Source organism: Felis catus, chromosome F1, assembly GCF_018350175.1.
Source record: "Felis catus isolate Fca126 chromosome F1, F.catus_Fca126_mat1.0, whole genome shotgun sequence".
In the NCBI taxonomy this organism is placed as follows: Eukaryota; Metazoa; Chordata; class Mammalia; order Carnivora; family Felidae; genus Felis; species Felis catus.
Genome location: NC_058384.1, coordinates 3,258,030 through 3,273,846, shown reverse-complemented (window position 1 = coordinate 3,273,846; position 15,817 = coordinate 3,258,030). Strand labels below are relative to the sequence as shown.

General features: G+C 41.8%; 1 protein-coding gene across 8 annotated transcripts in view; it reads right to left on the bottom strand.

Moving 5' to 3' along the window:
* Positions 1–15,817, bottom strand: part of AHCTF1 (AT-hook containing transcription factor 1) — an 82,129-nt gene that overhangs the window by 34,810 nt on the left and 31,502 nt on the right. For 5 of the 8 annotated variants that reach the window (XM_023247873.2, XM_023247872.2, XM_045049148.1 and 2 more), the window contains 11 exons: positions 15,206–15,290; positions 13,497–13,647; positions 12,007–12,139; positions 11,739–11,920; positions 11,021–11,082; positions 10,024–10,152; positions 6,645–6,735; positions 5,287–5,376; positions 2,685–2,825; positions 1,955–2,059; positions 979–1,072 (listed from right to left, as the gene is read on the bottom strand). In XM_023247873.2, the coding sequence (XP_023103641.2) occupies positions 979–1,072; positions 1,955–2,059; positions 2,685–2,825; positions 5,287–5,376; positions 6,645–6,735; positions 10,024–10,152; positions 11,021–11,082; positions 11,739–11,920; positions 12,007–12,139; positions 13,497–13,647; positions 15,206–15,290 (1,263 nt within the window). The remainder of the gene's footprint in view (positions 1–978; positions 1,073–1,954; positions 2,060–2,684; positions 2,826–5,286; positions 5,377–6,644; positions 6,736–10,023; positions 10,153–11,020; positions 11,083–11,738; positions 11,921–12,006; positions 12,140–13,496; positions 13,648–15,205; positions 15,291–15,817) is intronic. The other 3 variants (XM_023247876.2, XM_023247875.2, XM_023247877.2) reach the window with 3 other exon arrangements.

The following is a 15,817-nucleotide window of genomic DNA, read 5'->3' as shown; positions in this document are numbered from 1 at the left end:
TTTTCAGATATGCCTAGTAAGTCTCCCAAGTCCGCGCTCGTCTCCGAGATTAGTTCTTAAGCACCGGACTCCACACTTGCCACGCACCAAAGGCACTGATCTCTGGGTGACCGTGACCTTGCGCCTGTGCCTGCGTGAGCCAGCGCGGTCAGTGCTGCGGGCTATGCTACCACGGAGCCGCTCTGGCCCAAGGGAGAAGGCGCTCTAAGTCCTGAGGCAGAACCGAGGCTCACTCACTGCTCTTGCTTCTAGTACTTCTACTTCTTTATTTCAAATTTTTTTTTTCAACGTTTATTTATTTTTGGGACAGAGAGAGACAGAGCATGAACGGGGGAGGGGCAGAGAGAGAGGGAGACACAGAATCGGAAACAGGCTCCAGGCTCTGAGCCATCAGCCCAGAGCCTGACGCGGGGCTCGAACTCACGGACCGCGAGATCGTGACCTGGCTGAAGCCGGACGCTTAACCGACTGCGCCACCCAGGCGCCCCTCTACTTCTTTATTTCAAAGGAACCAATGAGGCAAACAGTCACGTGTTTTCAAAAGAAATAAAGGAAATAAGAAAAACAGAAAAAAGTGGGTGAAGTGTCGAACCACAGCTGTTAGTGGAAATAACGTAACATGCCTAACTGGTGGTATGTTTTATGTTTTGAGGACTCGGAGCTTCTAGTCTTTTCCTGAATACAAATTCTCAGGAAAAATACACGCTTACACTACAGAATCTCCTCTGATAAACCAATTGTGGGAACTACTTTAAATTAGGAAATACTGAGTTATAGAGTAAAGGTGGTAACCCTTAGGTCAAGGCAGACAAGCAAACGTTACAACTAAAATAATAAGGCTGGCAACAAATCCTGTCACCATACTTAAGAATTCCACGATTTCAGCTCTTGTAGCACGACGAATTCTGTTCTGAGGTAGGGAGACTTCTTACGAAAGTGATTCTTAAAATGTTCTGGAAGGTTCCGGATATACTGTACCTGGACAGACGCTCACACTTCTGTCGACGGCTGGTGTAGTAGTTCTGGATGACGGGGTAGTTGTAGCATAAGCGGGGCAGGTGCACGGCATCATCTAAATATTGGTGGGGGGGGGGGGGAAGGCTGGTAAGATTTCCAAAACTTCCCAACGATACTTAAGGTTACACATATTAACGTTTTACTAAAATCATATGATGATGTTTAATCTGAAGGTCTCCTCAATTTAAGTAATAAATTTACTTAAATGAAGTAAATAAATCAGCAGATACACAAATGAGAAAACAGAGTCTCTCGTGACAGTCTGAAAAAACAAGGGTGCTGGCTTAAAACTCTGGAAAAGCCATTCCAGAAAATGATTCTACTCCCTTAATCACAAATGATCATCTGAAAGCCAGCAACGGCGACTATTTAAGTAAAAATCAAAGAGCATAAAGAAAGCGTAAGATCAAAGCAATTACGCACAGGACAGAAGCACTTCTAAACAGAATCTAACGTGTGCCCCGGACGTGCAAGAAGTTAGAGGCTTTGGAAGTGCTCTAGACAAACATGGCAAAAGTCAAATCCTCAAATTCTTGGTACTGGCATAAATTATTAGCTAAAAGGAGACATTGAACAGATGGCAAATAATACTGGTTAATAACTATATTAAAAGAACTCTTAAGGAGAAAAAGATCAGCAAATTAGAATAGAAAACCCACGGATGAATGGATCTAAACAGAGCTGGTGATATCGCTGGACCCTTTATCGGAAGCCAAGTTTCGTGTCATTCAGCCCAATAAATAGTGTGTGGACACCTGGGAACGGCACGGGGCGAGGCTCTCCAGACACAAAGTGAGGAAGAACGTTCGGAGGTGAGAACAGGAGAAAACGTAAGTGAGGTGGTGGGAGAAAGGAAATCTGAAACCCCCAGAACAAGCAAGTTATAAGGATTTAAGACCGCGTCCACGCCCATCCACAGGTCACGTAAATCTTTTACCTAAGCCCTCTGGTAGCAGCCCGGAGCGGCAGAACCAAAGCACCACTTGTGTGTACCGGCAGATGAGCCGGGTGACCAGGCACTTCCTGTGGAGGTCCAGAAGGCCTGCGGGGAGGTCGAACACCAGATGTGCAACTTGCAATTTGTCAATCACAAACGAAAAATCAAGACACTCGACGGTTCTCAAAAACTAATGATTCGGAGACTTTTAACGGTATATGTGTATTTCTGAACACACTTCGCTTGAACAAGTAATCTCCAAAATGCTAAAATAAGTAACTTACTAAGCAGACATTTTAGGGAAATGCCTCCACCTTAGCTATGCTTCCATCTACCTAGTTTCAGAAGCCAAATTTAGACATTAATACAAACTAGTACAGTAATATTAACATAGGCTGCTCAAACCAGGCCTTTAAATGAAACTGCGTGTTTTGTTTAAATGGCAAACAGAAACAAAAAATTTACAGTGACCTCTGTGAATAAAAACGAATAAGAATTCGAAACTCTACCGTCAGTATGTACTCTGCCTCAACAATCAGAAAGTTTAACCCAAATTTCCCAAGCTTATTTAAGCAGGAGCTCACGGCACATCGAATAACATTCTGTAGTTTTCGTTACAAAACAAGAGCCTCTGCACAATGATGTATCTAAGACACGGAGGTTTATTCTTTCTCGAAGCCAAGAAGTAAAATTGAAATAAAAATTCATTTACAAAAGATAAAGCGCACACCTCTCTCGGTGATGTCTTGGGCCTCTCTCGTGAAACAGTTTAAGACCGAATTAAGGTTGCTAAGAAGCAAACGGCACTGCTGGAGGGACTGTATGGTTTGCGAATCGATGAAGCGACACGAGCCATCAAATAATGGTGTACCTTCCAAGGATAAAATACAAGATGCGTTTTGACACAATAAGTATGAATTAAAATCGCAAATGCAAGGTTTCTCAAACTCGTATCGGCCACAGACTTAGTCTATACATTGTGAGATTCGCCAAACACAAGGTTGAAACGGCACACGACCTCAAGAACCCCAGAAGAGACAAATCCAAATTACTATTTTTTTAAGAGGCAGGACGGAGTAATAAGCAATATGTGAAGAGGGGAAGGTGATCTAGAGTCAACTTCAGATTCACTGGAAATTAGTTCATTAAACACTTCTCCTTCAAGTAAGTCCTTTACGGCAGATGTTTTACGTACAGCGTTGTTTTGTGACTAGTATTTTGTAAGGGCACTCCTTCCACCTCCAGTCTTCAGAAGCGAGACAGCGAACTGGAGCCTCAGATGAAGACTTATGACAATAAATTGCATGCTTGTTACAATTCGTTGTAGATTTGGCTGTCTTTTCATTTCAAACTCAAGATGGAGTTTATAAATTCATTTTTTGGGGAAAAAATGGGTATTTTAGTTGCGACTCGTCACATCTTTTAGATAAAATTTAATCTCATTAATATTTCATGGGTGACTAACCACACAACAAGTATCTTAAGCAGAAACCCTTCCTCAAATGATACGCTCTACTTCCGACGTTTAAAATATTATGCTTTGTATTTTAATTACATTAGGTTTAAAAAAAAAAAACCCATTAAACCAATAACGGAAGTTGAAGGCAGCAATAATGGCTGAGTTACCAAGTTCAAGCCTGAAGCACCACATTATACTCTAAGTATAATGAAGGCATACAATTTGTGAACGGATTTGAAATTTTCTTACATGAATTACATAACCATAACGAGTTCTAAAAATATTTTCCTTTCAAAAAAGTACATTTTTACCCTGACTCTGAATTATCCAGTGTTTGTCCCTCACTTCAACTATACTAAGTGATTGCCAAAATATTTAAAATTATTTCATGTTTGTTATTTCATTAAGTATGCCCTAAAAATACTATAGAACCTCACGTCTTCCTAAAAAACTTAAAAATCTTCTACGAAGAGTAATTTACTTAAGAAGTCCATTTGTTCATTCATCACTAACACGATGATACAAATAACAAAGACATATACATCTAAAACTTAAATTTTACTTTCATATACAGGGCAATCACATTATTCCATTATTTTTGCACTAATTAGGTATAGCGTTTGATATTCACAGGACACCACACAACTCAATGTACAGTGAATACGCAAAACTGTTAAGAAAAAGGACTTTGAATGACTGATAAAAACATCTGCTCGTAGAAGACAGAGGAGTTCTTTGCCCTCCTATTCAGCCTTTTTATAGTCATAAATATATTTACATGGAAAATGAAAAAACAGAGGAGCTTCTGAAGTTACCTGGCATATTCTAACTCCATCATCAGCATGTTTTATAAATTAATCTTGTAAGATCAAAAATAAGATATAATCCTGAAACTCGGTCCTGTACACACACTAACATGCTGCCAGTTTGACAATCTGTTGCAAAATCTTGCTCAAAAAAGAATTTTGTCAGGGTACCTGGCTGGCGCAGTGGTGGTGGAGTGTGTGACCCTCTCTCTTTTTCTTTTTTAACGTTTATTCATTTTTTGACAGAGACAGAGTGTGAGTGGGGGAGGGGCAGAGAGAGAGAGAGAGGGAGACACAGAATCCCAAGCAGACTCCAGGCTCCGAGCTGACGGCACAGAGCCCGACACGGTTGGGGCAAGCGTGTGACTCTTGATCTGGAGGTTGTGAGATTGAGCCCCACGTTGGGTGTGGAAATTAAAAATAAGAGCTTTTTTAATTTTCAAAACAGTTTTGTTTTAGGGAGAGAGAGTGCAAGTGGGGGAGGGGGCAGAGGAGACAGAGAGAGAATCCTAAGCAGGCTCCACGGTCAGCGTGGAGCCTGCCACGGGGATCGAACCCACAACCCTGGGATCGTGACCTGAGCCGAAATCAAGCTCAACTGACTGAGCCACGCAGGCGCCCCCCCACCAAAAAAAATCTTTAAAAATCAAACAAAAACAGTAATTGTCACCCCAATTTAAAAAGAAATACTTGGGGTGCCTGGGTGGCTCAGTCGGTTGGGCGTCCGACTTCGGCTCAGGTCACGATCTCACGGTCCGTGAGTTCGAGCCCCGCATCGGGCTCTGGGCTGATGGCTCAGAGCCTGGAGCTTGCTTCTGATTCTGTGTCTCCCTCTCTCTCTCTGCCCCTCCCCCGTTCATGCTCTGTCTCTGTCTGTCTCAAAAATAAATAAAACGTTAAAAAAAAATTTTTTTTTAGTTAAAAAAAAAATTAAAAAAAATAAATAAAAATAAAAAGAAATACTTTTCTTCAGACAGTTCTTTAAAAAGTTCACAACTTCAAACTGATGAAAAGTTGTCAGGTACTTAACACGCAAACCAAGGTTAATTTTTTAATGTAATACTTACATAGTCTGTCAAATTCCTCTTTTGTGAAAATCACTTTATTCCATGTCCATTCGAGCACAAAGCGCAGATTAGCAGCAGAATTTGGTTGTTCTTATTTGCAAATATCAACGGAAAAAATAAAGAATTATTAATTACAAACAAAGAATCAGTAACTTCAGCGGGAAAAGAGAGCAGCCACCCTGACCAAACGAGCAAGGTTAAGTTCAACAGTAACAGAGACAAAGTGGCGCCACACCCTCATGAAACGGCAGGGAGCGCGTCAATTTACGGAGTGCTGCTGCGAAACATGTGAGCCTGAATCTAGTCCTGGGGAAAGATGAACAAATATACCTTGGGAGGCTGTCTACGAAATAACAGGCTTATATTTTTTAAAGAAGTCAAAGTCTTTTCTTCAAAGATAAAGGCCTAGGAATTAATTATACAAGATAAAGAGAAATCAAAAAGACACAAAACCTAAACACAGAGTATATTCTGGATTCCCTACCCCTATAAATGCTACAAAGGACGTGACTGACATGACTGACAAGATCCCAGTAAGGTCTGGAGATCAGATAATCGCACGTGTATCAAGGTGTTCCTGATTTTTAGAAGTACAAAGTGGTTTGGTAATCAAAGTTCTTGTTTCTGGAAATAATACTGAAATGTTACTCACAAGTAAAGAAACATGGTGTCCTCAACTTATTCTCAAATGACTCAGAACAAAAATAATGTGTATGTGGAGTATATGCTTGTAAAAAGGGGGATACACGCAACTGGGAAGAAATTTCCAGAGAATTTTGCTGAGTGAAAGAGTCAATCCCAAAGATTATGTACTATATAATTACATTTATGAACTTTTTTTAAAATGTTTATTTTTGAGAGAGAGAGTACGCGAGTGGGGAGACAGAAGAGGGAGACAAATAATCCGAAGCAGGCTCCAGGCTCCGAGCTGTCCGCACAGAGCCCGATGCGGGGCTCGAACTCACAAACCGTGAGATCATAACCTGAGCCAAAGTCAGACACTTCACCGACTGAGCCACCCAGGCGCCCCATGAACATTTTTGAAATGACAAAATTATGGAAGTAGAGAACAGATTGGTGGCTGCCAGGGGTTAGGGGTGGGGATCGGGGGAGGCAGGCGAGGCTATGAAAAGGGCAACGTGGGGGTCCTGACTGAGGTGCCGTACCAGAGGTCTCCCAGACCCTGCCGGGGGAAGGTGGTGCTGAAAGGGTACACGGGACCTCTACATAATGTCTTAAAGCTACAATGTCAATGTGCAATTATCTCAAAATAAAGCTTCACCCCTCCCCAAACTGAATAATTTAAAAATTTTAAAATACAAAAGTAATTTTCTATTTGTTAAAAACTGAAATCTTACCTTCTGCTATCCACTTTTTGATACATCCAGTCAAAAGTCCCAGCGAACTCGTATGGATTGCTGCTGACAGTATAGCTTCTAACTGTTCTTCCTAAACCACACACGTTAAAAGAAGAAAAAGAAGTAAGAAATGAAGATAAAGGACCACTGACCGCAGACTCAGAGATAGCAAGTTCAATAATACAAACGGATAAAGGCTTAAAAACTCCTAACTCACTAGGTGGCTCTCAACAAAAAGCCAGACAAGAACACACAGCTGGTGACGTGAACTAACTACCATCCTCGCACACCGGTGGCGGGGATGTAACACGGTAAAAGCCACTTGGGGAAACAGTCGTAAATACGGAGTCACCTCGCGACCCGGCAATTGCACACCCAAGAGAAATGAAGACACACGCCCACACCAAAAGTGTACACGACACGTTACTTGTCATAGTCCCACACTGAAACAAGCCAAATGCCCACCGACTAAAGAACGGATGGACAAAACGTGGCACAATCCTGTACAGACATCAAACAGGACGAAGTACTGGTGTCTGCTACCACACAGTGAACCTGAAATTCATACAAATGTGAAGTTTCTAGAATAAGTAAGTCTGCAAAGACAGAAAGCGGATCAACGGTTATCAAAGGCTGGGGGACGGAGGGCAAGGAAACAGTATGGGGGTTTTTGTGGAGGCGAGAAAAATGTTCTAAAACCGAATGTGGGGCCGGGCGCACAATTCCAGGAATTTATTCAAAACCACTAAATTAGCCACTTTAAACAGGTGATGTAAAGTATAGGAGTTATGTCTTAATAAATGTGTTACTTAAAATATCGTAAGTCACGTTTAATATCAAAGAACTCGATGAATTTCATTCATCCATTCTTTTAACAACGAATTGCATGAATAAACAGATGAGTCACACAGGAATACAGGGGGCTACGATATGATAAAGGTTCCCCCAAATGAAGAAAAGCACAATTCTAAAAGGAGACTCACTAAAGCATTTACATTACAATCAGGGACAAAACAAGAATGTCTGCTGGTACCATTACTTTTCCAGTCTGTGGAGGTTCTACCAAGTATGAGAAAATAAACAAGAGTGGGAAACGAAATGGAGTCTAGATTTGCTGCCGACTGCGTACCCTGAAAATCTAAGAGATTCTAATTCAGTTAAGTAGTTATTAAGTGAAGACACAAAAGTCAATTGCATTTTTATGTGCTAGCAACAACCATTTGGAAATGAATATAGGAAAAAGGTTCTACTCACAATGAGCAAAACTAGAGAACACTTACGGATGAAAACAGAAAGAAGTCCGTAGGAAAATAACCATAAACTCTTGCTCACAGATGTAAAACCAACCGTGGATAAATGGGAAGATGCACCATTTAGACTTGGATCTGATAAAGATGTCAATTCTCTCTAAATTTAGTATGCGAATATAATAAATTTCCAAAAAGAATTCCAATGGAGGTACTGGATAAAATCATCTTGTAACTAATACAAAAAACTGCCTATGAACTGACCAAAAATTACAGAAAAAAGAGGGCTGCATTAGCAAATATTAAAGCAGTATATTAAAATGGCATAGAAATAAATGAAATGAATAGGACAAAATTAAAACCCAGAAACAAAACCCAGTACATGCAGACATAGGAAATCAAATAAATGTGGTATTTCAGTAGCATGGGAAAAGGACATTCTGTGTTCTGTTTCATAAGTGGTATAGGACAGCTAGACTAAACATCATCTGGGAAAAAAGAAAAAAATCCTATCTTTGTGATTTGATACACAAAGATGAATTAAAGCTTTAAATGTTAAAGAGACGTTTTAAGTGTTAGGAAGATTTTTTTTTAAGCCAGAGCTATAAAATACATTTGACCACAAAAATATTAATTTGTATGTAGCAAAAGACACTGTAAGACAATCGAGAAGAAAACAGCAGGGGAAATACCTGTAAAATTTCTGACAAAAAGGGTAAATGTGTATTTCATAAAGAATTTCTATAGACAGCCCAGTAAAAAATGGTAAAACCTATAAATATGTAACTAATGATCAGCCAATAATATGAAATGGCATACACATCACGCAATTCGTGTACTGCATGTATACTAAAGGATATGTAAAGAGGTATACGAAAAAAAGGCTACAAGTTAAAAAGTCCTCATAACCATATACACAAACAAACAGATGATGACCCAGACCATGACCCGGGTCTAGACGGAGGCGACTGCCAGCCCCCTGGAAACCGCCCTCTCCTCCTCCCTGATCAGAAGCAAGTCCCACCTCCCCCTACCATCTCCCACGGTGACCACTACTGCTCCCCTGCCTTCCGAAGGAATCATTTTCTTGCTTTTCTTTTTGTTTTACCTCTGCGTATGCATCACTAAAGAATACAGTGTCATCTGGCCTGTTCTAGGAATGGTCCACAAAATGTCACTATTTATGTGCCTCTATACACTTTAGCCAATTTGCTAAATTCAAATTATTCACGTATTATTTATATAATTGGGGAGAAAATACCCAAATGAGTTGGAATACCAGGTTTAAAATAATCATAGAAAACACTAAATGCTGTTTTGTCCACATGGCTGAATTATAGGTAATTTTTTCTCATGTCAAAGTTTTTTTTTTTTTTTAATTTTTTTTTAATGTTTACTTTTGAGAGAAAGACAGGAGCACAAGTGGGGGAGGGGCAGAGAGAGAGACACACACACACAGAATCTGAAGCAGGCTCCAGGCTCCGAGCTGTCAGCACAGAGCATGACACGGGGCTCGAACTCACAGACTGTGAGATCATGACCTGAGCCGATGTCGGACGCTTAACCGACTGAACCCCCCAGGCACCCCCTCTCATGTCAAAGTTTTAAGATATTGCCTTAATTTGACAGTATGCAATTAGAAAAACAATAATCAGTATGAAGTTTCCTAAAGTAAAAGGGTTAAATGGAGCACTTAGAGCACCCAAGTCCTTGAGGATGACGAACAGTTAGCTCTCTGCTATCACCAAGCTGAAGCATTTGGCACGGAAAGGCAGTTTCAATCCCTGACTCGCCTGGTCTCACGCTCTTGCACCAGTGCTGTTCTCACAGGGGCCAGAAAATGGCCCCCAGTCTGTTTTAACAGCTTCCACTCAGGACAAGCCTGAGGCCGCCATGGGGTGCCTCCTGTCCCATATCCTCCCATACAGCTAAGTGAACCCGGGGCCGAGTTACGGCTAATGAGTCCTGGGAGTATGTGACGTAAGCCACACCCAAGACCACAGCTACGGATCACGCAGAGTGAGCGTTACATCACCTAACCTACCTTCGCAGAAATGATCTAGTAGACTTTTATTACAATAGAAGCTAATAATCTATGACCCAAAATAAACAAGAGTTAGAAATCACCTCACCTGAGTTAAGTTGGAAGGCTGAATATCAACAAGTCTCGGTGACAGAAGGCCAGCCATAAGACATCGATTATAACCATCAGGTATGAATTCACTGAGAGATGGCCCTGATTTCTTTAAAAAAGTCAAAGTCTGTAAAGATCGATTAATAAACATCAAAAAATACACAACTTAATCAAATTTAAGAAGAATTAATAAGCTAATCACCTTACTTTACACTTAATATTCTGAATAAAACTAAAAGACGCTGAATGGAAATTGCAAAAGACTCCACTTTTACACTTCTGGCAAGGAACAGGGTTTATAAGGTTCTTGAGCTAAACCAATGCTTATTAGTTATAAATATTACTGATGAGGAGATTGTAGGTCGCTTTTTCTTTTTATGAAAGATAACCCTACTCCTTCCCTAAAGCTGACAGACTTGGTGACAGATCTAAATGCACACCCCCCCGCCCAGGCCCGCTCACTGCCCCCGGCAGTTGGTTCCTCCCGATCTGATGGGAAAGGATCTAATATCAAGTATGAATACGGCATTCATGCACATCTAGCTGATCATCCATTTAAAAATCTGCCATTTTGTGTTTCCCCAGAAAAGTATTTTTCAACATCAGTCATCGCCCACTCTGCCAGGCACTGTCCTAGGTACCTTCTTTGCGTTACTTCATTTATTCATAAGCTTCCTGAGGAGAAAGAGGAGAATTAAGAGGACGGACAAAAAGGGATGTGGTTAAGGCACCGACCTACTTCACTATTCTCCTTAAGGTTCAAGTAGCCGACGTCCACACAAAGCTGCTAAAAACAACCCAACGCCTCTTCTGGCGGATTGCCAGAACAGGCTGTCGGTAACTAACGGCACTAGCTGCCGACGTCACAAACCTAGCGGGACCTTCCACTTGAGCTGAAACAACAGTCTGTACAATTAACGCTAAATGCAGCTCGCATCCACGACCTGACTTTAGCCCGATAAGACACTCTGTCCACAGCGTCAGTTGCCACCTACCTCCTTGTGAAAGCCGTTACAAGTTATACGAACAATTCCTGAGTTTAATAAACAAGTGGCATCTAAAAAGAAAAAGATGAAAAAATATCCGCTCACATATTAGATTTTTAGAGGGCACTAATACAACAAAACTTATCCTAACAAGAGGCTGGTAGGCAAGGTTATCAAGATCATTGCATATAATAAATTTAAAAACGGGGCGCCCGGGTGGCTCAGTCGGTTAAGTGTCTGACTCTTGATTTCGGCTCCGGTCATGATCTCGCGGTCCGTGGGCCACGTTGGGCTCTTAGCAGCACGGAGCCTGTCTGGTATTCTCTCTCTCCCTCTCTCTGCCCCTCCCCTGACTGCATATGCATACTCTCACAAAATAAATAAACGTTAAAAAATACATAAATAAAATAATTCTCCTATCCTGGCAAGATACCAAGCTGCACCGTAAGTAATATTTATCTTTTCTAACAAATTCAAAATAGTGATACTTTCTTTACATAACATCTAAGTATTACATTTCTCATGTACGTATCAAATGAATTTCCTCAGCTGCCCATATATTAACTATCGGTAATGAGACATGAGCAGGTAATTACCTGCAGTGCATACCACACGCTGTATATGTACCGTATGTATATGCACACGCATACTATACATATACGTATTTCGCACCAACACACAGACACGTGTGATTTTTCTTGAAAGGTCATGTTAAGGAAACACATACCAAAATTGTAAGTACTTGGGCTAAAAAACTGCTCAGGAGGTGGGAACGAGGGAGGCACTCCTCGACTCAAGCTTCTCTCGTGCACCAGCACATCCAAGATGTAGTGTGGGGAAGCCTTACTCACGACAGAATCCAGTGACCACAATGCAAAATAGGAGCAACTATGCAGATACTCTCCTGATCTACAAGAAAATTTTACAAAATCATGAAGTCACCGAGCGGCTACACATACAAATACGAGAAAGAGAAAAAGAGAGAGAAATCATACCTTAGCGAGTCTGGCATTTGCGCATGATACCAACGATTTATGTCAAAAAGCCCCAGGTACACAGAAGGCTTCCCTTGTCCATATACATTCACCTGCCAGGTAAAGACTGAAACACTGGTGTCAGGAGACAGCGCTGAAAGAAAAGCACGTAGTTTTAAAAAATGGAACAAATCATTGCAAAGTAAAATTACCCCGAATAAAATTTCAGCAACGTTTTCTCACAAATTAAGGAGTCTCAACTGCTATTTGATCTATCAGAGCACACTTCTATCGTTCATTCTGTAAGGAGAGTGACATTCACTTGTATCTTAACTGTTTTCCTATTTCAAGAAGATCTTATTAAAAAGTACGCATCAGAAAAGTTCTATCCTGGCTTACTCTCACTTAACGCTTTGGCAACTTTGATGCAGTGGAGGTAGAAAGCAGAAAATGACTTGGATGAGTATTGTCCCAACAACGGAACACAGTTAATACCAGAGAATCTCAACAGCCACGACGGGCGGCCTAGGCGCTGGGCTTAATTCCTCAGAGGAATTCTAGCTGAGAAGGACTGAGCCAGCCTTACGGTAAAGGGAGGAAAGACAAGGACTTGGATGGTGGCTGTGGGATGGAAAGTCAGAAACAAAGTGAGAGAAAACAACAGGAGAGAAAGAAGCAAACGTCTGAGACCCAACAAACAGGAAACAAAGCGGAAGAGGGGCGGGGACAGTGAGAAGAGGTGGAGAGCTCTGCCTGGGGCATTTGGAGCTCGATGTGATGACTGGACCACCTACAGACGTGGGACAAGAACAGAAGACACGCTCAGGACGGATGAAGTGCCCCTGAGGATGAACCCCAGTAAGACCGCCGACACAAATAAGGCCCTAGTGCAATTCCCGGGACTGCACGGACCCCTCCCACGGTCCCACTCAATCCTCCCGACTGCCTGCTGCAGAACGTACAACTGTATTATTCCACTCACGGATGGGGAGAGGGAGGCTCAGAAATGTTACATAATTTGTCAAAGGTCACAACTAGTGACACCGCTGGGATCCGAATCCGCGCTGGATTCTAAACTCTCTGCAACCGTGACTAAGCAAGGCTTGTTTACCAGGAAGAAGGGAGGACACGAAAGGAAACAGAAAAATTAAAGGCATCCAAGGCAGGTCTCAAAAATACACAGAGGGAAGCATTATTCACAGCCTCTTCATTCTGGTCAAAACCAGAGGCCATTTTTGTCCGTTTAGAGAGAGGTGGACGAAAATACAAGGCCCCTTCATCAAGGGTCTCCGAATCTACTCCATTCTTGAGTTCCGTACGGCAATGTGGAGAGTAAGAAATACCTAGGAGCTCAGACAGACCTAAGTAAATTTCCATAATTAGTATCTCAATTTGTTAACTGCCAGGAGTATGAACTCTAAAAAGCAGTAACTGTCATAAATCTTACGTCAAGATAAATCTTAAAATCAGGCATTGCACTTGATATATATTAAGAGCACTTTTTAACTGACCTTCACTCATACCTTCCTCTCTGTCGCCATGATATCGAAATTTCTCTATACTCTGGCAGCCCAACAGCTTGGTATTACTAGTCTGTCCCCTCAAAGGAAACATGCCACCCGTGAGGTCCAGTGTGTATCTCTCTTCACAGTACTCTAGCCCCTGAAAGATAAAACACACGCAAATCTTAATAGAATTCTAGGCAAAAAGTCATTCAAAAGTTAAGAATTCTCCAAATCTGGGACGCCTGGGTGGTTCGGTCAGTTAAGCAGCCGACTCTTGGTTTGACTCAGGTCATGATCTCACGGTCTGTGAGTTCAAGCCCCACATCAGGCTCTGTGCTGACAGTACGGAGTCTGCTTGGGATTCTCTCTTTCTCCCTCTCTCTCTGCCCCTCCCACTCTTTCTCAGAATAAACTTTAAAAAATAAAAAATAAGCGTTCTCCAGATTTAAACATTTTTCACACAATACAAAGGAAACACAAAAAGTTAAAGAATAAAGAGAACAAATCACTGAAAAGGGCTCTGAAATTTTACATAGCACACAACACACGAGGCTAAATTTAGTGTCTCGAAAATAGTCACCAACAAATCCAAAGCCGTTATCAGACGTGGGAACCCTGTACTTTGGGCTGCAGCATAAACTGGACTGACCATCAAAATTACACACAGACACGCTCCAGGCCGGCAAACCTGTTCCTGTGTTCTCAGTGCAATTCTCGCTCTAGAGCAGCAGCTCTTCACTTTGTTTTTGCCCATCAATCTCTGTAAGAATCTAACAAAAGCTATGAGACTTTCTCCCCAGAAACATCCACTGATGACAAAAATGTCACACAGAATTCAGAGACTTCGTGGATTCTTTAAAGCCCGTCCACGTATCCTCAAACACGAGGTTAAGAAAGCCTGTTCCACAGAAAGGAACGTGAGGGTTGACCACACTGCCATCAGCAGCACGGCACTTCTTCCTCTACAACTCAGCTGGAAAAACAGTCATCTGAAAGTCCAATGCGTTTACCCGCGTTTACAATTGTTAAGTGGCAAGACCGTTTAAAAAAAATTTGTTTTTAATTTTGGGGCGCCCGGGTGGCCGAGTCAGTTGAGCGTCCAACTTCAGGTCACGATCTCACGGTCTGTGAGTTCGAGCCCTGCATCGGGCTGGCTGCTGCCAGCGCAGAGCCCACTTTGGATCCTCTGTCCCCCTCTCTCTCCACCCCCGACCCCTCCTCGCTTGCGCTCCCTCTCCAAAATAAACATTTAAAAATTTTTTAATTTATTTTTTTAAGATTTTATTTTTAGGTAATCTCTACACCCAACGTGGGGCCTGAACTCACAACCCCGAGATCAAGAGTCGCGTGCTCTACTAATTGAGCCAGGCCGGCACCCTGAGACCGTTTATAAAGTCACCTCATGGCTTACTGCCTTGGTATTAGTGCAACAAGGTGGAGCTGTTTTTCTCTGGTACCAATTAGGTCACAAGATGAGTCTTGTCTAATCTCATTTTAGAGGACAACGATACCTGGGGAAGTTAAGAGTGCTACCCGGGTAAAACAGCTAGTCTTGTGATCTCTACTCTAACACTCTTTCTGTTATATTATGAATACATTATTCACTTGAATAGAAGAAAAACTTTTCAATATGTTAATATCTTCAGACAAAGACTAAAAAAGGCAAAACAGTGACAAAATGGTAATAACGAACCCGCATCCCCAGTACCATTTACCTCATACAAGATTTGTCCCGATGCCAAACACTTTCTATCACCAAAGGCCAGCTGAAGCAGGTGTAAACTCAAAACGTCCCCTTCACTGAAAGAAACAGAGATTAACTGAGAAGAAACGCTAAATATCACATTCATACATTAAGCATCTCTTACTGTCCAGTATGCAACGCTGCACGTGACAAAACTAAGATCATTGTGAAGAACTTACTTTTACTTGGTCGTTTTCACAAAATGCAGTACTCTGAAACAATAACTGATTTTTATTTTTATTAGAAAAAAATTTTTTTAATCTTTTATTTACTTTTGAGAGAGACAGAGCGTGAGCAAAGGAGGATAGAGCGAGTGGCGGAGAGCAGAGCAAAGAGAGGGAGACACAGAATCCGAAGCAGGCTCCGGGCTCCGGGCTGTCAGCACAGAGCCCGACGTGGGGCTTGAACTCACGAACCGCGAGATCATGACCTGAGCCCAAGTGGGACGCTTAACTGACTGAACGACCCAGGCACCCCTGATTTTTATTTTTAACTAATTCTAATTAGCTCAAGCTGATGTGATTTGCAAACTTTAGGTGACCCCTTACGTGGCGGAGACTACAGCTGTTGGGTCAACATTCCC